This window comes from Excalfactoria chinensis, chromosome 2 (genome assembly GCF_039878825.1).
Source record: "Excalfactoria chinensis isolate bCotChi1 chromosome 2, bCotChi1.hap2, whole genome shotgun sequence".
Classification (NCBI taxonomy): Eukaryota; Metazoa; Chordata; class Aves; order Galliformes; family Phasianidae; genus Excalfactoria; species Excalfactoria chinensis.
Genome location: NC_092826.1, coordinates 138,118,856 through 138,138,602, shown reverse-complemented (window position 1 = coordinate 138,138,602; position 19,747 = coordinate 138,118,856). Strand labels below are relative to the sequence as shown.

General features: G+C 56.1%; 3 protein-coding genes across 5 annotated transcripts in view; 2 read left to right on the top strand and 1 right to left on the bottom strand.

The window, feature by feature from the left end:
* Window positions 1–367: 367 nt before the first annotated feature.
* On the top strand, window positions 368–5,182 carry LOC140247984 (D-serine dehydratase). Of its 3 annotated transcripts, none has more exons than XM_072328242.1 (8): window positions 368–495; window positions 1,227–1,601; window positions 1,697–1,977; window positions 2,936–3,122; window positions 3,694–3,815; window positions 3,886–4,081; window positions 4,173–4,278; window positions 4,348–5,182. In XM_072328242.1, exons 2-8 carry the CDS (start codon window positions 1,453–1,455, stop codon window positions 4,435–4,437), a joined length of 1,131 nt encoding a protein of 376 aa, XP_072184343.1. In that variant the 5' UTR covers window positions 368–495; window positions 1,227–1,452; the 3' UTR covers window positions 4,438–5,182. The 3 variants fall into 3 exon arrangements, with proteins under 3 accessions (XP_072184343.1, XP_072184344.1, XP_072184345.1); XM_072328243.1 differs by having other exon boundaries at window positions 455–495; window positions 1,434–1,601; window positions 4,348–4,571; XM_072328244.1 differs by having other exon boundaries at window positions 484–495; window positions 1,493–1,601; window positions 4,348–4,571.
* Window positions 5,183–5,644: 462 nt separating this feature from the next.
* Window positions 5,645–10,546, top strand: LOC140247937 (tumor necrosis factor receptor superfamily member 16-like). The gene is given in 6 exon segments (XM_072328137.1): window positions 5,645–5,994; window positions 5,996–6,119; window positions 7,774–7,906; window positions 8,857–9,055; window positions 9,131–9,276; window positions 10,107–10,546. Coding segments are annotated over 6 exon segments (1,257 nt in total). The 3' UTR covers window positions 10,412–10,546.
* Window positions 10,547–11,369: 823 nt separating this feature from the next.
* Window positions 11,370–19,747, bottom strand: part of SETD2 (SET domain containing 2, histone lysine methyltransferase) — a 32,878-nt gene continuing 24,500 nt past the window's right edge. Inside the window, exons 14-20 of the mRNA XM_072328136.1 lie at window positions 17,597–18,272; window positions 16,897–17,031; window positions 16,210–16,349; window positions 15,398–15,509; window positions 12,542–12,622; window positions 12,358–12,459; window positions 11,370–12,087 (exon numbers count right to left, since the gene is read on the bottom strand). Coding sequence (XP_072184237.1) covers window positions 11,926–12,087; window positions 12,358–12,459; window positions 12,542–12,622; window positions 15,398–15,509; window positions 16,210–16,349; window positions 16,897–17,031; window positions 17,597–18,272 — 1,408 coding nt within the window. The 3' untranslated portion in view covers window positions 11,370–11,925. The remainder of the gene's footprint in view (window positions 12,088–12,357; window positions 12,460–12,541; window positions 12,623–15,397; window positions 15,510–16,209; window positions 16,350–16,896; window positions 17,032–17,596; window positions 18,273–19,747) is intronic.

The following is a 19,747-nucleotide window of genomic DNA, read 5'->3' as shown; positions in this document are numbered from 1 at the left end:
AGTGTGATGGATCTCGATCCCCGTGCGTTGTGCCGAGCTCAGCAGCTCCATGTCAGCATCGCAGGACCTCCACAGCATCGCCCCCACGTGTGTCACGAGTGTAAGGGACTCAGCAGCATTGTTCCCACGTGTTAGGAGTGTAATGGATCTCGGCCACATATTACAGGCGTGCGGGTCTCAACTGTGTCCCCACTTGTGACCAGCGCAGGGCTCTCATCAGCGAGGTCCCCGCATGTCACAAGTGTTCAGGGTCTCAGCGACCCCAAATCCCTTCCCTACCTCTTCGCTGGCATCCCATCCCCGTGCCTGTCCCCAAGCACTGTCAGTGCCTGCGTCCTCCCCTGCCCCTGCCACCACCGGGGCCCCACGGCTGGCAGCGACCTCTGTCCCCAGGCAGGGCTGGCCGCGGGTGCCCACGGCATCACGTGGAGCTGCACCAGCACAACCACGGCCAGAGGCCGACAGAGCTGAGCCGGGAGCAGCCACGGCAGTGAGGTACGGGCAGACGGGTGGGAGGGTTTGGGGTGCTGCTGGGATGGCCTCGGTGGGAACCCCTGGGGAAACTGAGGCACAGGGCCTTCCCCAAGGACCAACAACCTCTGCCACTGCAGGGACAGGGAGGACCCCATCTCAGTGCCAGGTGGCACTGTCCCTGTGTCCCTGACCCCTAGTTCTGCGCCCGGCTGTCCCTCTGTCCCAGTCCCATAGGTCCATGCTCTGGGTGACCCTCTGCCACGTGTTCCAGGTGTCCAACTCCCAGGTGTCCCTGTCTCAGATGTCTCCCGTGTCCCCGATCCCATTATCTTAGGTATTCCTGTCCCAGGTGCCCCTCTGACTTCTAGGTGTCCCCATCCCAACCCTCCCTGTCCCCAGCTGTCTCTGTTCCCACTATCCCAGCTTCCCAGCTATCTTTGTCTGTGAGTGTCTCAGTCCCAGGTGTCCCTGTCCCCAGGTGTCACAGACCCAATTGTCCCTATCCCAGATGACCCAGCTGTTCCATGTGCCCTGGCATCAGAAATCCCAGCCCCAGGTCTCCCTATCCCTAAGTGTCCCTGTTTCCATTGTCCCAACTGTTCCTGTCTCTGGATACCCCTGACCCAGGTGACCCAGGTGCCTCTGTTCCCTCATATCCCCATTCCCAGTGTCCCAGTCCCAGGTGTTCTTGTTCCAGCTGTGCTGTCCCTAGGTGTCCCTGTTCCTCATCTCCCTGCTGTTGCTGTCCCCAGGTATCCTAGACCCAAGTGTCCCTGCTGTCTGCTATCCCAGATCCAGCTGTCCTGACCCAGGTGACGCAGGTGTTCCAGCTGTCCTTGTCCATCCCTGCTCCCATCCCACCGGGACCCCCCCCAGCTCTCCCACCCCACCCCAACTCCTTCAGCTTTCAGGTGGATAGTATTGGCCAATCACCTCGGAACCCCCCCACCCCAAAATAGTGCCCCCAGAAGAGTGACCATGTGGTTGGGTGCCCTCCTGGACACGCTGCCCACCCCAGCGCTGACCATCGACCGCACCGTGGCGCGTCGCAATGCTGAACGCATGCGGGAGCGCTGCCAGACCCTGGGAGTCCGCCTACGACCCCACGTCAAGACCCACAAAACACTGTGAGTGCCACCCACACCCCCCATCCCCAACAACATCCTCATTATCCCCATCCTTCCCACCAATATCACCCTCATCCCAACGATGGTGCCTAAAGGGAGGGCGGTTTGTTGGCCACCGGCGGCACGCGCCGCGGCATCGCCGTCTCCACGTTGGCCGAAGCTCGTTTCTTTGCCGATGGTGGCTTTGATGACATCCTGCTGGCCTACCCGCTGCCCACCTCACGGCTGGAGGAGTGTGCGGGGCTGGCGCAGCGCCTCGATGCCTTCCACGTGCTGCTGGATCACCCCGAGGCGTTGACCAGCCTACGGCGGCGGCCGCTGACCCATGGCAAGCGTTGGCTCGTCTGGATGAAGCTCGACTGCGGCAATGGCAGAGGTGGGGATGGCGATGGGGAGGGGGGGTTCCCAAAGCCCTGATTCACATGGGTTGGGGATGATGGGGTGGGTCAACGTCTCCTAAATGTTTTTCTCACCGTTCACTGCAAAATGCTCCATGAGGAGGTGGCTCACATTCCCCCAAAAAGCAGCTCAAACCAACATGCGTCTATTAATCCCCCAAGAAACCTTTTCGCTCAGCCCAAGGATGTTCCATGGAGGGATGTTTTGTGTGTCCTCAGAGCCCCCAGCTCTTGCAGCACCACGTGCCCATGAATCCCAAAAGCCCCCTCTGTGCCCACTCCAGGGCTGCTTTATGGAATGAAGCTTCCTGTAGCTCAAGTTACTTATGGGTCCGTCAGCCCCAAAAGCTCTATTTGCATCCAACCAACCCAAGGATGGTCAATGAGGAAGGGAAGTCCCTTGTGCCCCCAAAACTCCTGGCTCCAGCTTACCAATATGGGTCCATGAGTCTCAAAACTCTCTCTTACACCCAAGGTGTAACCACCCCAAGGTTTGGATGGTCAATGGGAGAGGGATGTTCCCACAGCAGCTCAAGCCAATATGGGTCCAATAATCCCAAAAAGTCTTTTTTCATCCACCCCAAGGATGCTCCATGCATAGAGATGTCCCACGAGTCCCCAAAAGCTTGTAGGTTTAGGGTTAGCCATTAGGACTAGGGTTATTGTCAGGTTTAGGGTTCAGGGATAGGCTTAGGGTAGGCCATCAGGATTAGGGTTAGGGATTAGGGATAGGCTGAGAGTAGGGCATTAGGATTACTGTTAGGGTTATGGTAAGGGGTAGTATTAGCATATAGGGTTCGCATTTATGTTCCACGTGGGAAGGATATCCCCAACCCTCCCCATCCATCACAGCACCACCACTCCCACCCCCAGCCCCCCATAGCAGCATCCCACTCCCATCCCTACATCCCCATGACCCTGTTCCCTTGCTGGCAGCTGGAATGCGCCCGACAGACCCCGCTGCCCTGGAGCTGGCCCGGGCCATCGCCAACGATGCACCCGAGGAGGTGACATTGGTTGGGGTCTATGCGCACTGTGGGAACACCTATGGCTGCAGCGGGGCAGACGCCATCCAAGGCATTGCCAGGACCACCACCAACGCTGTCCTCAGCTTTGTGGCTGCGTGAGTGCGTGCCCCCATAGGGACCCCATTGTACCCACCACCCGGCCCTAAACCTGGCTAGAATTAAGGGGAATTTTTATAGGGGCTGAGTCCTTCTCTCTGTCCATCCCATAAAACCCCCAGCCGGTTGTAAATGCAAATCGCCCTCTTCCTGCAGGCCCCATAAAGCGCGGCCCCACAAAGCCCTGAGCCCCAGGGGGCCGAAGGGGATGGCCCCAAACCCCTTTGATGTGTCCCGTCCCCCCCTGCCCACCTCCCTTTTGTCCCTCGGGGAAGAGCCGAGTGGAGTTTCACATCCCGGAGTGAATTGCAGACGGATGTTTCTCCCTTCCCTTGAGCTCAGTGGGATCTCCGGGTGCACAGCGGACATTCATCAGCTCAAAATACCCCAAACATCCAAAGGGTTCAAGGCCAGCTGTGCAGGAGTCCCCTTATGAGCCCCTATTCTTCAACATCTGGGACACGTTCAGCCCCCCAACCCCAGCTTCTGAATGTGCCATGTGTGACATACATGGGGCGCATTTGGGGGGAGTGACACCCAATGGGTGACGTTCCCCCTCTTCCCCCCAAGGCTGCGGCAGGCTGGGGTGCCCTGTCCCCATGCCAGCATCGGCTCCACTCCCTCCTGCAGCCACCCCGTTCCTGAGATGTCCCAACTCACCGAGCTGCACCCGGGCAACTACATCTTCTATGGTGAGTGCCCACAGCTCCCCACTGCACCGCCCGCATCCCAGCACATCCCCAACCCCGCGGCTCTCTGCAGACCTGCAGCAAACACAGCTGGGCTCCTGCCAGCCCCAGGATGTGGCCATCCGTGTCCTCACGCGGGTTATCGGGCACTACTCGCACCGAGGGCAGCTGCTGGTGGACTGCGGTTGGGCAGCACTCAGCCTGCACGGGGCAGGAACAGGACAGGGTCCCCAGGGCTGTGCTGCCATCGATGGGCACCCGGAGCTGCGGTGAGTGATGGGGTGAGGGATGGGGTGAGGGATGGGGTGAGGGATGGGGTTGGGGGTGGTTGGGCAGGGATGTGACGGTGTGACCCCGCAGGCTGGTGGGGCTGACCCAGGAGCACGGGCTGTTGGAGCACACTGGTGGGCAGATGGATTTCGGGAGGTTCCCCGTGGGCAGCGTGCTGGCCCTCATCCCATACCATGTGAGTGCTGCCCCCCCGTCCCCCTGCCCATAGTGTCACCCTGTGTGTCACCTTCTTTTCCCCCTTCAGGCGTGTGCCACAGCGGCCATGCACCCTGTGTACTATGTGCATGAGGAGGGGCAGGTGGTGGCCCTGTGGCATCCCGTGCGTGGATGGTAGGGCCCCATAGCACTGCCCATAACGGGGTCCCATGCCCATGATGAGGTCCTATACCCATAACGAGGCCCTGTGCCCACTATGATCCTCACGGCCATCATGAGATCCCGCAGCCATCCTGACATCCCACGAGCATCACGAGGTCGTGAAGCCACCATGAGACCCTACACCCCAGCTGAGACCCTACACCTACATCAAGATACTGAAACCACACTGAGATCCTACAACCCCGATTGCGTCCTGCATCCACGCTGAGCTCTTATGCCCATCCTAAAGTCCTACACCTACACCAAGATGATGGAATCATAGAATGGGTTGGGTTGGAAGGGACCCAAAGGATCATGAAGCTCCAACCCCCACCGTAGGCAGGGCCACCAACCTCCACATTGAATACCTGCCCAGGATCCCATCCAAGCTGGCCATGACCACCTCTAGGGATGGATGGGGCATCCACAGCCCCCATGTTGAGATCCTACAACCACATTGAGATCCTACACCCATAACAATGTCCTGCATCAGCGCTGAGATCCTATACGCATCCTAAGGTCCCACACCCAAGACCCTATATTACTCACCCTGAGGTCCCACACCCATGCTGAGATTCCACACCTACACCAAGATCCTACACCCACGCTGACATCCTATATCTGTGCTGAGATCCTATATTTGTGCTGAGATCCTATATCTGTGCTGAGATTCTGCACCCTCTTCCTCAGGAGGGCATCAATAAAAGTCGCTTCTCCCCTTTCCAGGTACTTTGGGGTCTTTGGGGCAGCATTGGGTCTTTCTGGGGGCACGGTGGAGGCCATGAGGACAACACCCTACTCATCACCCTATAACTGCCCCATTGAAGTCACCTGGCCCAGAGCAGGGTGGGTTGTGGGGATGGTGATGGGTATATGGGGGGGAATAGGGAGCACAGTGGGGTTGGAGTGAGCACATCTGGGGGCACATCTGGATGGGGAGCACATCTGGGTGCACAGGGGATGCTGAGGTGTGTGTGCATTGGGATGGATATATCCGGACCAGGTGGTCCCACCTGATCCAACCCAAAACCAACCGAACTGGGCTGAACTGGGTTGAAATGGGGGGGAACTGGGCTGAGCTGGGATGAGTCCAACTGAATGGGGCTGAACTGGGCTGAATGGGGTTGAGTTGGGCTGAACCGGGATGAATGGGGCTGAACCAGGATGAGCTGGGCTGAACTGGGATGAATGGGGCTGAACCAGGCTGGGCTTGGGCTGAGCTGGGCAGGACACAGAACCATCTGAACTGGGTCGGACCTGGACCGAACAAGGCTAAACTGGGTTCAAGACAGCTCCGAACCAAACTGAGCCCGCTGAGATCCGACCCAACTCATCCCACCCTCCCCGTACCGAACCCCGACCCGAACCGTTCCGGGCCGAGCCGAGCTGCGAGGGGCGTGGCCTCCCTTAGCCCCGCCCCCATCCCTCAGCCAATAGCGTGGCGCCGCACCCCTCCCTGCGGGGCCGCGCCGAGCCGAGCCGGGCCGAGCGGAGCCGAGCCCGGACGGAACCGAGCGGAGCCGAACCGAGCCGAGCAGGACCGAGCTGAGCAGCGCCCAGGGGGGGTTCGGCCCCGGCCCCGCCATGCAGTGGGGCTGCGCGGCGCTGCGCCTATCGCGGGCGCTTTGCCTGCTGCTATCCGCGCCGCTCTGCCCTCAGGTCCGCTCTTTTTTTCTCTCCTCTCGTGGCTTTATTCTGCTTCCTTTCTCTCCTCCCTATTTCGGTTTGTTTTACTCTCCTCTTTTATCCCTTTTCCTTGCCTTCCTTTGTCGCGTTTCACTTTCTTTCGCCCCCGTGCTGCCCTGCACATCGCTGTGCCTCCTTCGAGCCCTTTTACTTCGTCTCGTTTTACTTTAAGACTCGCCTTCTTTCCCTTATTTTCCCTCATTTTACTTCACTTATTCCCCTTCCCCTTTCTTTCCGGTATTTTACTTCGTTTTCTCTTATTATTTACTTCATTTTTATCCTTATTTCACAGCATTTTCCTGCTTTTTACTTTATTTTACTTTACCTTTCTTTTTCCCCTTCGTTTTCCTTTAATTTCCCTTAATTTTCCTCTATTTCCCTTCATATTCAACTCGATTTTCCTCCTTTCTTCATGCCCCTCATTGTTTTCCTCTCTTATTTTTCCCCTCTTGTTTTACTTTCTTATTTTACATCATTTTATCTTTCATTTCTCTCACTTTGTTTTGCCTTATTTTACCCCCGTTTTACCCCATTTCCCCCCATTATTTCCCTGCATGTTCCCTCCTCCCCCCCCCCCCCCACCTCCATGCATGGGACCTCCCCCCCCCCCCCCCCACCCCATCTGGTTGCAAGCTGAGGGTCAGGGGCACCGTGTGGGACCCACATGGGACTGGGACCCCCCCCCCCCCCCTTCAACCCTCCCCCCAGCTCAGCCCCACTCAGGATATGGCCCCACAAAACCATGGTGAGGCCAAATGGGGGCTTTGTTTGTTGGGGGAGGGCAGCCCCAAACTGTGTGTGAGTATTGGGGGGTGGGGGGGGAGGTCTTTGGTTGGGGGATAGATGGGGGGAGAGTTTGTGGGTGTTGAGTGGGGATGCAGTTAAGGTGGTGGGATGGGCAGAGTTAAGGGGATGGGATGGTAGGGTAGAGTTAAAGGGATGCAATGGGGCAGAGTTAATGGGGCTGGGATGGGCAGAGTTAATGGAATGGGGTAGAGTTAGGGGGATGGGATGGGCAGAGTTAAGGGGATGGGGATGGGCAGAGTTAAGGGAGTGGGATGGGGCAAACTTAAAGGGGATGCAATGGGCAGAGTTAAGGGGGGATGGGATGGAGAGTTAAGGAGATGGAATGGGCAGAGTTAAGGGTATGAGTTAGAGTTGATGGGATGGGCAGAGTCAAGGAGATGGGATGGGCAGAGTTAAGGGGATGCGATGGGCAGAGTTAAGGGGATGGGATGGGCAGAGTTAAGGGGATGCAATGGGCAGAGTTAAGGGGATGGGATGGGCAGAGTTAAGGGGATGGGATGGGCAGAGTTAAGGGGATGCAATGGGCAGAGTTAAGGGGACGGGATGGGCAGAGTTAAGGGGATGCAATGGGCAGAGTTAAGGGGATGCAATGGGCAGAGTTAAGGGGATGCAATGGGCAGAGTTAAGGGGATGCAATGGGCAGAGTTAAGGGGATGCGATGGGCAGAGTTAAGGGGATGCGATGGGCAGTGTTAAGGGGATGCGATGGGCAGAGTTAAGGGGATGCAATGGGCTGTTGAGTGCACATGGCACTGTCATTTTGGGGAAGCCGTGGCCATTTGCAGGACACCCCCCATGACTCCCCCCATGTCTCTGGGTAGGTATCGACCCGCAGCCTGCCGTGTCCCAGCGCTGCCTCCACTCAATCCGGCGAGTGCTGCTCCTGCCCTCCAGGCTTCAGGCCAGTCGTGCCCTGCAGCCTCACCAACACCCGCTGTGAGCCCTGCGCCCAGAGTGAGTGCCACCCCACGGCCCCACGCCGTCCCCTATTGCCACCCGCTTTGCTCACCCCTCTCTGTACGCCCACAGATCACACCTCGGCCACGTTGAGCAGCACAATAGAGCCGGACACCGAGTGCCAGCCTTGTCCCCAGGGCTCCTTCTCGGAGGAGCTCAGTGCCCAGCCACCCTGCCTGCCCTGCAAGCCCAGCTGTGGGCCTGGCCAAGTGATGCGCCGTGCGTGCAGCCGCCTCTCCGACACGCTTTGCATGGGTGAGCCCCTATGGGACACTGTGGGGCCGTGCCTCAGTTTCCCTATGTGGAGCTCTGAGGCGTGTGCCTCGCTCTCAGGGTGCACAGCAGAGAAAGTGGAGGTGCAATGTGCCACCCACAGCTCCCCTTCATCCCCACATCCCATACTCTGCGTAGGGTCCTGAGCCCCCCCAGATCAATAGGGTTGGAAAAGATACCTTCAGATCCCAGAGTCCCACCCCAACCCACCCCGCCGTGCCCACTGACCACATCCCCTCATTGCCACATCTCCATGGCGCTGGAACACCTCTAGGGATAGTGACCCCCCAGCCCTGGGCAGCCCGTTGCTGTACATTCCCACTCTTTCGGAGCTCTGAGCCCCCCTTGAAGCCCCCCACCACCCACATTCCCCCCTCCCCATCACCGCCAGCTGCTGCCCCACGGCTGTCATCACGCCCTGCATGCAGCAGATGCTCCCGGCAGTGCCGGCGTTGGGGCTTTGATGTGGTTGGGGAGGGATGGGGGAGGTTTGATGGGAGGGGGCACTTCTCCCTTTCACCCCATAGCACTGGATCTGATTTCATCCCATCCCAAAACCCACTCTGGTCCCACCTGTGGGTGCCATTTTGGGTACCCCCACCCCATTCCAAGGGGAAACTGAGGCAGCAGCATCAGCGGGGGCACAAAGGGTTTCTAATCCCTCATCCCCACAGAGGAAGAACCACAGATCCCAAAACGGGCCGAAGGAAACCCCCCCAAGGAGGGCAGCGCAGACCCCACCGCCTCAGCCACCTCCGCCTCCACCTTCGTCCCTCCCCTCCCTGAGGACGTGGGGCAGAACATCATCCCCGTGTACTGCTCCCTCCTGGCTGCCGTGGTGGTGGGTCTGCTCGCCTACGTGGCCTTCAAGTGGTAGGTTTGGGCTTTCTGGGGAGGGAGGAAGGGAGGGTAATGGGGGAAGAGGGGATGGCGGGTGACGCGGCGCAGCTGGCACACGTGCAGGCAGAAGCAGCAGCTGGCCAAGGCACGAGCAGCAGAGCTGGGGACGGCGGCCGAGGGCGAGAAGCTGCACAGCGACAGCGGGGTCTTCCTGGACACACACAGCCTGCAGGAGCCACACCAGATCGGCAAGGGTGAGCGCCATCGGGGGTATCCATAGTGGGGGCGGTGGGCTGTCCCGACAGCTCTTTGGCTGTGGTGGGATGGGGGTGAAGGAGCAGCTCGCGTTTGGATGGATCTAAGGGAGGTGGAGGTCTTGTGGAGGGGTTGGTGTGGTCTAAATTGGGTTGGGAAGCATCCGTCATATGGAGATCACGCAGGTAGGGCTGGGAAGCACCTCGTCCTTGGGGATAGTCCAAATAGGGCTGGGGAGCACCCATGTCTTGGGGATCATCTGTTGGGACTGTGGAGCACCCATGTCTTGGGGATCATCCTCTTAGGGCTGGGGAACACCCCTGCCTTAGGGGTGAGGTTGAGGGCCAGTCAGTGCTTGGGGGTGATCTAATGGGGTTGGGGAGCACCCAAATCTTTGGGGATAATGGTGATGGGTTTGAGGAGCACCCACACAACAGGGATCATCTGTTGGGGTTGGGGAGCACACGTCCCTTGGGGATCGTCTGGATGGGGTTGGGGAGAACGTAATACTTGGGGATGATGTAGGTGAGGTGGGGGAGCACCCATATATGGGGATCACGTCCATAGGTCTGGGGGACACAAATACGTTAGGGATAATCTGGATAGGGCTGGGGAGCACCCATAGCTTGGGGATCATCTCAGTGAGGTTGAGGAGCACCTAATCCTTATGAATGGTCTGGATGGGATCGGAGAGCACCCATAGTTTGGAGAGCACCCAGATAGGGTTGGGAGCACCCATGCAGGGAACAGGAGATGCTACAGAAGCGGCAACACCGGTGGGGTCACCAAGACAAATTTTGATGCACCAACACTGACCCCAAACCCACAGCATCCCGTCTGGACTCCCGACCCTACAGCTCAGTACCACAACAGCGACGGGAGGAGGTGGAGCAGCTGCTGGAGAGTGGTGGTCCCAGCGGGGACTGGCGTGGGTTGGCCGCCCGCCTGGGTTACGGGGATGAGGCCATCGGCACCTTCGCCCGCGGCCAGGCGCCCACCCGCACCCTGCTCAGCACGTGGGCAGCCACAGAAGGGGCCACAGTGGAAGCCCTGTGTAGGGCTTTGGCTGCTATGGGACGGCAGGACGTGGTTGAATGCCTGGCGGGGCCGGGGGATGCCAGCTCAGTGGTGTGACCCCCCCATAGGGTGAAGAGGAGGTGGATGGGACGTGGGGATGTGTGGTCCCGTTGGATGGGTGAGCCCTTGGCCACCAGCAGCTTTATCCTGCCCTATACTCTGTTGGGTTTTTAAGTCGTTTTTTGTACTTTTGGGGGGGCTGTTGGGATGGGAATTGGGGAAATGCCCTTTTTTTTTTGTATTATGGGGTCCCAGCGTTGGGGATGGGGTGTTGTGTGCTTGTTGCATGCGGTGGTTGCATTAAACAGCCAACCTGCCTTTGTGTCTCTCGTTTGTCACACCCGCTCCCTCCCATCCCGCGTTTCCCATCCCCTTTGTGGGCTTTCCTTTGGGGACAGCCCCGAGCTCAGCACTTTTAGCCCCCAGGTGCCCCCCACACTGCCAGCAAAACCCCATTCCCTTCATCCTGAGGGCAAAGTCAATGCGTTACGGAGGGGGGGATGGGGATCCCAACCCTATATGACAAGAGGGCTGCTGAGGATCACAGACTCATTGAATGGCCTGGGCTGAAAAGGACCACAAGGATCATCTGGTTTAACCCCCCTGTTATGTGCAGGGTCACCAACCAGCAGACCAGGCTGCTCAGAGCCACATCCAGCCTGGCCTTGAATGCCTGCAGGGATGGGGCATCCACAGCCTCCTTGGGCAACCTGTTCCAGTGCGTCACCACCCTCTGAGTGAAAAACTTCCTCCTAAGATCCAACCTAAACCTCCCCTGTCTTAGTTGGGATCATGGAATACCTTGACTTGTCCCATCAGCACCGTATAGTCCAGCCCACCCATCTCCATACTGAACCCACAGCTGTTGCCATTCAAAGCTCCACCCCCCACCGCCATCCTCAACCCGCCCGCACCTCCCAGCTCGGATAACAGCACCGATATCTTATTTCATTTCTTTCTTTTTTTTTTAATTATTATTTTTTATTATTTTTTCTTTTATTTTTTTTTATTTTTTACATAAAAAGTTCAGTAAAAATCGGATAAAGTAAAATGATTTTTTTTTCTTTTTTTTTTTTTTTTCTTTTTTTTTCCGAAGCAGTAAAATCAATCTTTTTTTTTATCAACATAGCACTGAAGCTGCCCCAAATCCAACAGGACGGAGGCGGCTTCGAATCCGGAATATTTACATGATAACAGAATGGGAAACTTCAGCAGAACCAACCCAAAAAAAACAACACAAATCATAAGGAAAGAAAAAACGACCCCCCTCCCCCCCCAAACCCACCCACCCCCCCCAACCTTGAAACTCTCCTTACAAAGTGTTCCCGTGGTAACAGCACGTGTAGGGCTAAAAGCAAGGAAGGAAAACCAAAAGGAACGAGAAGCAACGAACCAACAGAAGGAATTCTTCAATATATTCACATGGAGGTTAAAATATGATACACAGCTCGGTGGCGGGGAGCACCGCCGGGTGGGTGCTGCACTGAAGGGGCTGAATGGGGACCCCCCCCAAGATTGCAGCACATCCATCTGAGGGCATTGGGAGAGCTGGGGGTTGGGGGTCGAGGCGGTCACTCCAAGTCCGTGTCCTCTTTGGGTTTGTAAATGGCCCCGAATTTCTGCATGTATTTCTTGATGTATTCCTTCGTTTTGTGTTTCACATTCTCGTTGCATTCCAGGTCCTCTGGGTTCTTGCAGTACTTCAGCTCCTTGTTCATGACGCCGTGAGTCAGCTGGTCAACAGATGGGTTGGTAAGAGAACACAGAATTGAAGGATCCCATAACCATGAAGGTTGGGAAAAGACCTTTCGCATCCCCAAGTCCAACCCAGCCCTCCGTGCCCACTGACACCTCGAGGCCATCACCTCTCATCATCCCATGCACCGCTTTCCCTGGTATTCCTATTAAACCTCCCTCTTGGAAACCATCCCTACTTCCCTCCCCTGCTCCTCCATGACTCCCAAACCCCGTTGGCCATCCCATAACCCACAGGGTGCCCTCACCTTCCTTGCCAGGTGCTTGAAGTCCTCCGTGGTGGTGATCCGGCCGACCTTGCAGTCGGGTTTGCGATACGGGTTGAGGCACTGCACGATGAACTGGGACATCTAGGGGAGAGGCACAGAGGTCACCCCCAGCCGTGCCCACCCCCGTAGCGTTGGGGTTTGGGGTTGGCCAGGGATAACTCACCTCTTTCCTGAAGACTTCCTTGCTCTTCTTGGCAAGCTCGCTCGATGTGTCTGCTTCTGCAGTCTTGGGCTTCTTGGAAGACTGGAAGGAGGGAGGGGAGATAGAAGGATAAGGAGAAGAAAATGGGAGTTAATTAAGCAGCTTCGCTGTGTCAGCTCTGCATTTGGAGAAGCGTGAGAGCAAAGAGGGCAACACCTCCCTCCCCAACCACCTCCTGTCCCACGGCGGAGCTGCATTGGCATTACAGCCATACCCCACCTCCAACAGAAACACACCTTCCCAAACCCAATGCTCTCAATTTGCCTCCCTATATCTCCCTCCACATATCCACTCCTCCAAATCCATCTCCCCAACTCCCCCCTCCCCAGCTCCCCCTGCCCAAACCCGGCCCCTCCATGCCGAAATGAACCCAATGGGATGAGCAGGGCTGCGGTGCTCGACTCGCACCCTATTGTTTTCTTTAGGAAAAAGCAGAATGGCCAGAGCTGGTTCTGGGGCTGCTTTGGGGAGGGAGGGGCCGAGCGCTGCGGTCGGCATTATGAGTGCTGAAATATGTTTAGCTGGAGGCGAGGGGGAGGAAAGAGGAGCTTCCCCCCCTCCCCCATTTCTTTCAGGCCTGTGAAAGCCTAATTAGGATCCGTCGGCTTCATCCTAACCACCAGCATGGCTCGGTGGCACAGGGCACGGCCACGCCGGGCACCCAGCTGGGGTGACCACAGAGCAACATCTTTGCTAAGGGATGGGGAAGCGCAGCAGAACCGCGACGTCCCGCAGTAAAAGCAGCTCTGAGCTTCAATAAAACGCTCCCGTGGAAGTTTTATGGCTGAGAGCAATCCCTGAGTGCAGTGAATTAGGGCCGGGGCGTCCCTGCTGGCTGCACATCAAAGCTCTGCTGGCTCCTCGTGCCGGGTACCTCCATCAAAGGGCCCTAATGGGGAACACATGGTCCTGCGCCACTCCCTGCGTGCCACGCGGGGTCCCCTCGGCTTTTGGGATGGGTCCTAAAAGGGGGTGTGGGAAGGCAGCCCTGGGGTTGGCTGGAGCTGAGAATGAGCTCTGGAGCAACAACTGGGGTCAGATCATCAAACATTCCCACTTGGAAGGGACCCGTAACATCCTGAGTGCAAGAGGACAGTAGGACGGCAACATTAGGATGGCAGCAGGGAAATGGGCTTCCCATTCAGCCAGGGTTTATCCATGAGGTCCCAGGAGGCTGGCAGTGACACCCTATAGTGGGGAGCACCGCAACGGGGGCTTTTATGGTGTGATTTGAACCAACCCTCCCCCCAGCGAAGACCCAAGGCTCCCGATTGCTGCTGCTTTCCCTCTGCCCAAACTGAGAAGGGCAGTGCAGCCCATCCCCTCCTTCCTCCCAGCCCGGCCACACCAGTTCCTGGAGCTCACTGAAGCTATTTTGGAAGCACAGCTGTGAGCAGAGAGGCTGCAGAGTGGGGAGCAGCCAGCAGCCAGCATGGCCCCGCAGGGCTCAGGGTGCGAGCTCCAACAAGTCTCAGCTCTGCATTAACAACCCCAACGTGAGCCTTATACCTATAAGGCTTTGTTATACCCCCGACGCAGCCAGCAGCAGACAGAGGGAGGACATAGACGACTTCTAGAGTGGCCACAGGCATGCAGGAGCCAACGATGGAAGACACAAAACCCACCAGCATCACCTGGGCAGCCCCATCCCTCTCTCATTCCTTCCCCACAGCCTGGCTGTGGGTCCCAGGTTCCAGCTCCAGCTGGAAGGCCATCATGGAGAGCACAACACCCCAGTGCAAGAAAACAAACAGTGAGGCCCAACCCCATCCTGAGCTCCCACGCTTGTCCGGGTCAGAGCTTTGTGTTGCTGCCATCCACCCACACTCAGCAGGGGCAGGGCTGTGGTCCTACAAGGGGCTGTGAAGGCAACCCAGCTGACTTCCCAGCTCAGCAGGGCCCTGTGTGCTGTGCAGGAAAGGTGGTGGTTGCAATGGTTACCTCTGAGTTAGAGCACACTGGAGGATGAGAGCTTAACATTGCCCTGCAGGCTCTGTGGGACGCAGGGGGAATCCCTGTGGCATGAGGGCAAGAGTGAAGACGAGAAACGTTCAGCTGCTATTGATGCAAAGGTGATAATTTCCCTCCATGCTAAGATTAATCTTGATTTCAGCCTTATGGAAAGCTCACTGCTTGAAAGCTGCACTTAGGACAGAAGTACAGTAGCAGTGGGCTTGCAATGTAATGGTTACCATTACTCAGAGACTGTTCCAAGGCTTTGGCCTGCCTTGGTCTGACCACAGCTCATTCCTTTGAGCCCCTCTAAAGCACTGCTGCCTGCCAGGAAAACTGTAATGCAAGGAAATGCATAAATATAAAGGCACGCAGTGCTTTGAGGACATCCACAATGCGAGTTTCGCTGCCTTACAGAAAGGCTGCAGAGCAAAGCTGGGCTGGATGGGGCATGGAAGCACAGAACTGTCGATTCATTAAGGTTGAAAATGACCTCTGAGATCCCCAAGCTCAACTATGACCAACCCCACCATGCCCACTGACCACAACCCTCATCACAGAAGCACTCAGTGGCAGAGCAGTGTGTACCAGGCCTTCGTTTGTTTTCTAATTAACTTTTTTTACAGGCAGATAAAGATTTGCAATTAATATTGCTTAAGTCAGCTCTCCAACAATCCCAAGTGAAGTGCCTGGAGGCATTACATGGATTGAATTAACCCTCAGCATCCCGGCAAGGAAAAGAGCTGGGAAACTCTTGGCTCCTCTATCTGCCCCACAGTGCCACAGGGCACACCCATGGCATGACTTAGAGGATGGGAGTGGGGTTTAACACCTGGTTTGGTCCCTCACTGACCCCACACTTACCTTCATTGGGTTTTCATCATACGTTGGGGTCCCGAGGTCCATCTCAGCTTCGTGTTCCAGGCTGGCATCATCTCCTGGGCTGTCCCACGTTGGAGGGTCCCACTGGGTTTGCCTGGAGAACAGAACAGAGCACATCACCCTCAGAAAAGGAGCCATTTTAAAACAGAATTTGCACCATTTTCTGCCCTTGCAATGGGACCAAGGGGGCAGCTGGCCATGGATATGAAACACAGAAGGTCCATGATTGTGGTGAGGAAAGGCAGGAGACATCCCATCAGACGGAGGGGATGGGTTTAATGGTTGTTTTTGCAGAATAAAGGGCAGCAGCACCTGAAGGTATCTAACAGCAGGACTGAAAAGCACTTAAATGGATGGGAAGCATCCTTGCAGCAGCATCGTTAGGTACGGAGGTGATGTTACACAGCACCTATTTCCCAGCTGTGAACTCTGGGAAGCTGGGACATGAGCTCCTCTGCACAGCAGAACCCGAGGGCTGCACTGAGTCAGTGCTTTGAGCCTCTTAGGTTTGCTGACCTGCTTCTAAAAATCTCTGCATTCAACCAGCAATTTCTGGTGTCACTGCAGAAGAATGATGATGGAGGCACCCCTCACTCGCAGGTAAGGTTGGACTTGATGATCTAAGTGGTCTTTTCCAACCTTAATGATACTACGATCAAGCTTAGTTGCTGTCCCCATCTCACAGCAAGACTCGAGCAGAGCAGCACCCTACATGGCCTGGGCTTGGAGGTACACAATGCCACTGCATCCATCTGTTCTCCATTCACCTCAATGCTTACCTCGTTATCACTTACCTCGTTACCACGTGGTAGTAATAGATCTTCCCCTCGGGGTCTCGGGCTGTTTTCCAGTTGGGAGGCAGGACGATGGTTTTGGGTTTGGGAGGGGATGGTGGAGGCAGGTCCAGGAGGTTGTTGGTCACCACAAGCTCTGGCTGAAAACACACAAGCACCAATGGCAGAGGGCAGAGCAGAGCAGTCTGACAGCTCTGTTTCCCTGCAACAAAGTCTCTGTTGAAGGTAAAACTCAAAAGGGACATCAGCATTGCCCCAGGAAGTTGACAGTAGAACATTTCACCCATTTCTATCCAACAGCCACTGGTAGCTACTTGTTCAAACCCTGACCATATGAATACAAGCACTCTGTCACAGGGGCTCTTAGATAGCAGATAGTTGGGTTGGAAGGTTCTATAAAGATCATAGAACCAAAGAACAGCTTGGGTTGGAAGGGTCCTTAAAGGTCACAGAACCACAGTATTACAACACGGCTTGTGTTGGAAGAGATCTCAAAGCCCATCCAGCCCCAACCCTGCTGTGGGCTGGTTGCCACCCACCAGATCAGGCTGCCCAAGGTCCATCCAGGCCAGGCCTTGAGTAGGGATGGGGCATTGGGTAGGAGAGCTCCCCAGTCCTTCTGCCAGCTGCCTGGTGCCCCAGTCCATGCACAGAGGTGAGGCAGCTCAAATGGTGTGTGAGCCATACCTGCTGGATGGGCTGTGGCTGCCCAGCTGCCACGATGGTGGTGACGGCAGGTGGGGGCTGGACGATCACTCCCTGCGGGTGGGCTGTGTATATCTGCTGCCCCTGGATGTACTGCAGGCCTGGCTGGGTGTAGCTCTGCAATAGAGAACAAGGGGTTGGGGTCAGCATCCTGCCCTGAGGAGCCAAAGGGGACAGCCTACAGAACATCCAACCAGGTAGGAAAGTGAGTTTGGGTGACACTGAGCTTCAATGCTCAAAGCCATCAACCAGGAAGAACTCAGCATCAAGAGAAAGGCAACGTTCCACTTTTGTTCTTTTTAAAGCAACCTGTGATGCTCCTCGCTGGAATGAAGCTAGCAAGATGTGCAGCAGGAACACCAGCACTGGATAATGTGAAATGAAAACCAGGTACACCCTGAAAGAATAATACTGATGGGGGATGATGGGAGTGATGCACCACGTCAGGGTGATGAGGGAATTCTCATGAGGACTGATGGGAGATCACAGCCCAACCAAGCAGCAGTAACCACAAAGCAAAGCTGTGCTTTACACAGACTCTCAGATGGAGTTATATCAGTAATGCTGCCCAACGCTAAAGCAAATCAGAACGGCCCCCAGCACAGTGAGCACACACAGCACTCCAGTAGCAGGCTGGCTCCCTGTACCACACTGAAAAGGTCACATTTCCCCCATGGGTTACCTGTACAATCGGTGGGGTCGTCTGTGAGTAGGGGGACGTCACCCCATAAACAGTCTGACAAGTCTGGCCCTGGTAATATATGGCAGGCTGGGACTGGGCTGGCGAGTACTGCTGCTGCACAGCCACCGTCTGCTGGCTGGAATCCCACACCCCGTAGTTCTGCCCCTGCACTGGTGCCGTGGTGGGCACAGGCAGGACAGCCACGTTGGGTTCTTGGTGGACCACGGCGTCGCTTTGTGCTACATACTGAGGAGTCGTCACCTCCATCGGCGTTGCTACATGTTGGACTACTGGGACCGGCTGGGGAGTGGGCAGGCTGGGTTCAACCGTGTGCCCCACCATGGGCTGAGGGTGCTCGTATGATGCTGGGGAGCACATGGAGTCCATGCTTGGGGTGGGCAGCAGCACCTTGCCCGCATTGGGGTTGCTGGGGTCCACATAGGCCTGCATGGGGTAGCCGGGCGGGTAGCCCATGAAGCTGTGGTGCGGTGTGCCATAGCCCATGGAGTCGTAGGGAAGGGGGGACGTTATGCCCAAGTTCTGCAGCTGTTGTTGCTGTTTTTGGGCCTCCCGTTGGGCCACCTCCTGCTCAAAGAGCTTCCTGCGCTCCTCTGTCGACAGCTTGTTGCGGTCCTTGAGGCGGACTTTCTTCTTTGTGGATGCTGGCGTGTCATACCTGCAACAGAAAGAAAAGGGAACCTCAGAATCAGACAATAGTTGGCTTGGAAGGGACTTTGAAGATCACAAAACTATGGAATCACAGAATCATCACCCAATGGACTGGGTTGAAAAGGACCACAAGGATCATTTGGTTTCAACCCCCCTGCTATGTGCAGGGTCACCAACAAGCAGCCCAGGCTGTCCAGAGCCACATCCAACCTGGCCTTGAATGCCTGCAGGGATGGGGCATCCACAGCCTCCTTGGGCAACCTGTTCCAGTGCATCACCACCCCCTGGGTGAAAAACCTCCTCCTAAGATCCAACCTAAACCTCCTCCCCACCAGTCAACATACCCCAAATGACCCACAGCCTTATCTCCTTGGCTCAATTCATTGGGCATCCAGGTAGACATCACCCTCCGAGCTACGCCAGGCTGAGCCCCTGCATCCCTCCCACTGCAGGCAAAGCCCCAGGCACGGCGGAGCCATGCGCCCTTCCTGCTTTATATATATATAAAGTGTGGATGGGTTATTTCTTTATTAAAGAGTACGAATTTTCATCCTGAGATGCAGAGCAGCTGGAAGGATTTTTCCAAGGACTTAAAACTATTAAAGAAAGAAAAGCTTAAGGACTTTGATCAGACCTCAACCATGGAAAACTTCAGATCAAAGGTGGGTATTTTGAGAAGTTACGAGTGTGGTAAAACAGGGATTACAAGCAGAAATGTTTTGCAGCTCCTTAAGTGAAGTGGATTCCACAAAGCATCCCATATATTCTTCATATACTAACTTGGTGTTCATGTGTTCAATTTACATATCAAAAGCACATTGCTACCAACGCGCTTAAGAAGTTTCCTCACATTCCCAGAGTAGCTGCAAGCATCTGTTAATGTGAACCTTATTGACATGAAGAGCTCCATTTAAATAATTAAAGTCTTTCCTGGCACTGCCTCGGGAGTTTACATGGGAGGCAGCTGGAGCAGAAGGACAGACAGAGGAGAACTGAGGATTGAACACAGAGCGAGTGGCAGCATTCTGTGTCCAGGCAATCCCTCTCCTTCTATCTTGTTTTCTGTTTGCTCCAATCCTTCACACTCCTTTTTCCACCCCTTCCTCCTGCACGCGGATTCCCATTGCTGTGGTTTTGCCGTGAGCCTTCTTAACCAATAAGGGAGAACTGAGGTAAGCTTAGGGAAAAGGCAGCACCCCCGGGACTGCTGGCTGGAGCTTCCCAAAGCTCCTGCTCACCTTTTCCTACCTTGCTTGCTGAAGAGCTGCTTGTTTGCACCCCTCCAGCCTGTTTTCCTTCACTGGAGCACACCAATTTCCCCCAGAGGGTGGTGATGCACTGGAACACGTTGCCCAAGGAGGCTGTGGATGCCCCATCCCTGCAGGCATTCAAAGCCAGGCTGGATGTGGCTCTGGGCAGCCTGGGCTGCTGGTTGGCGACCCTGAACACAGCAGGGGGTTGGAACTGGGTGATCATTGTGAT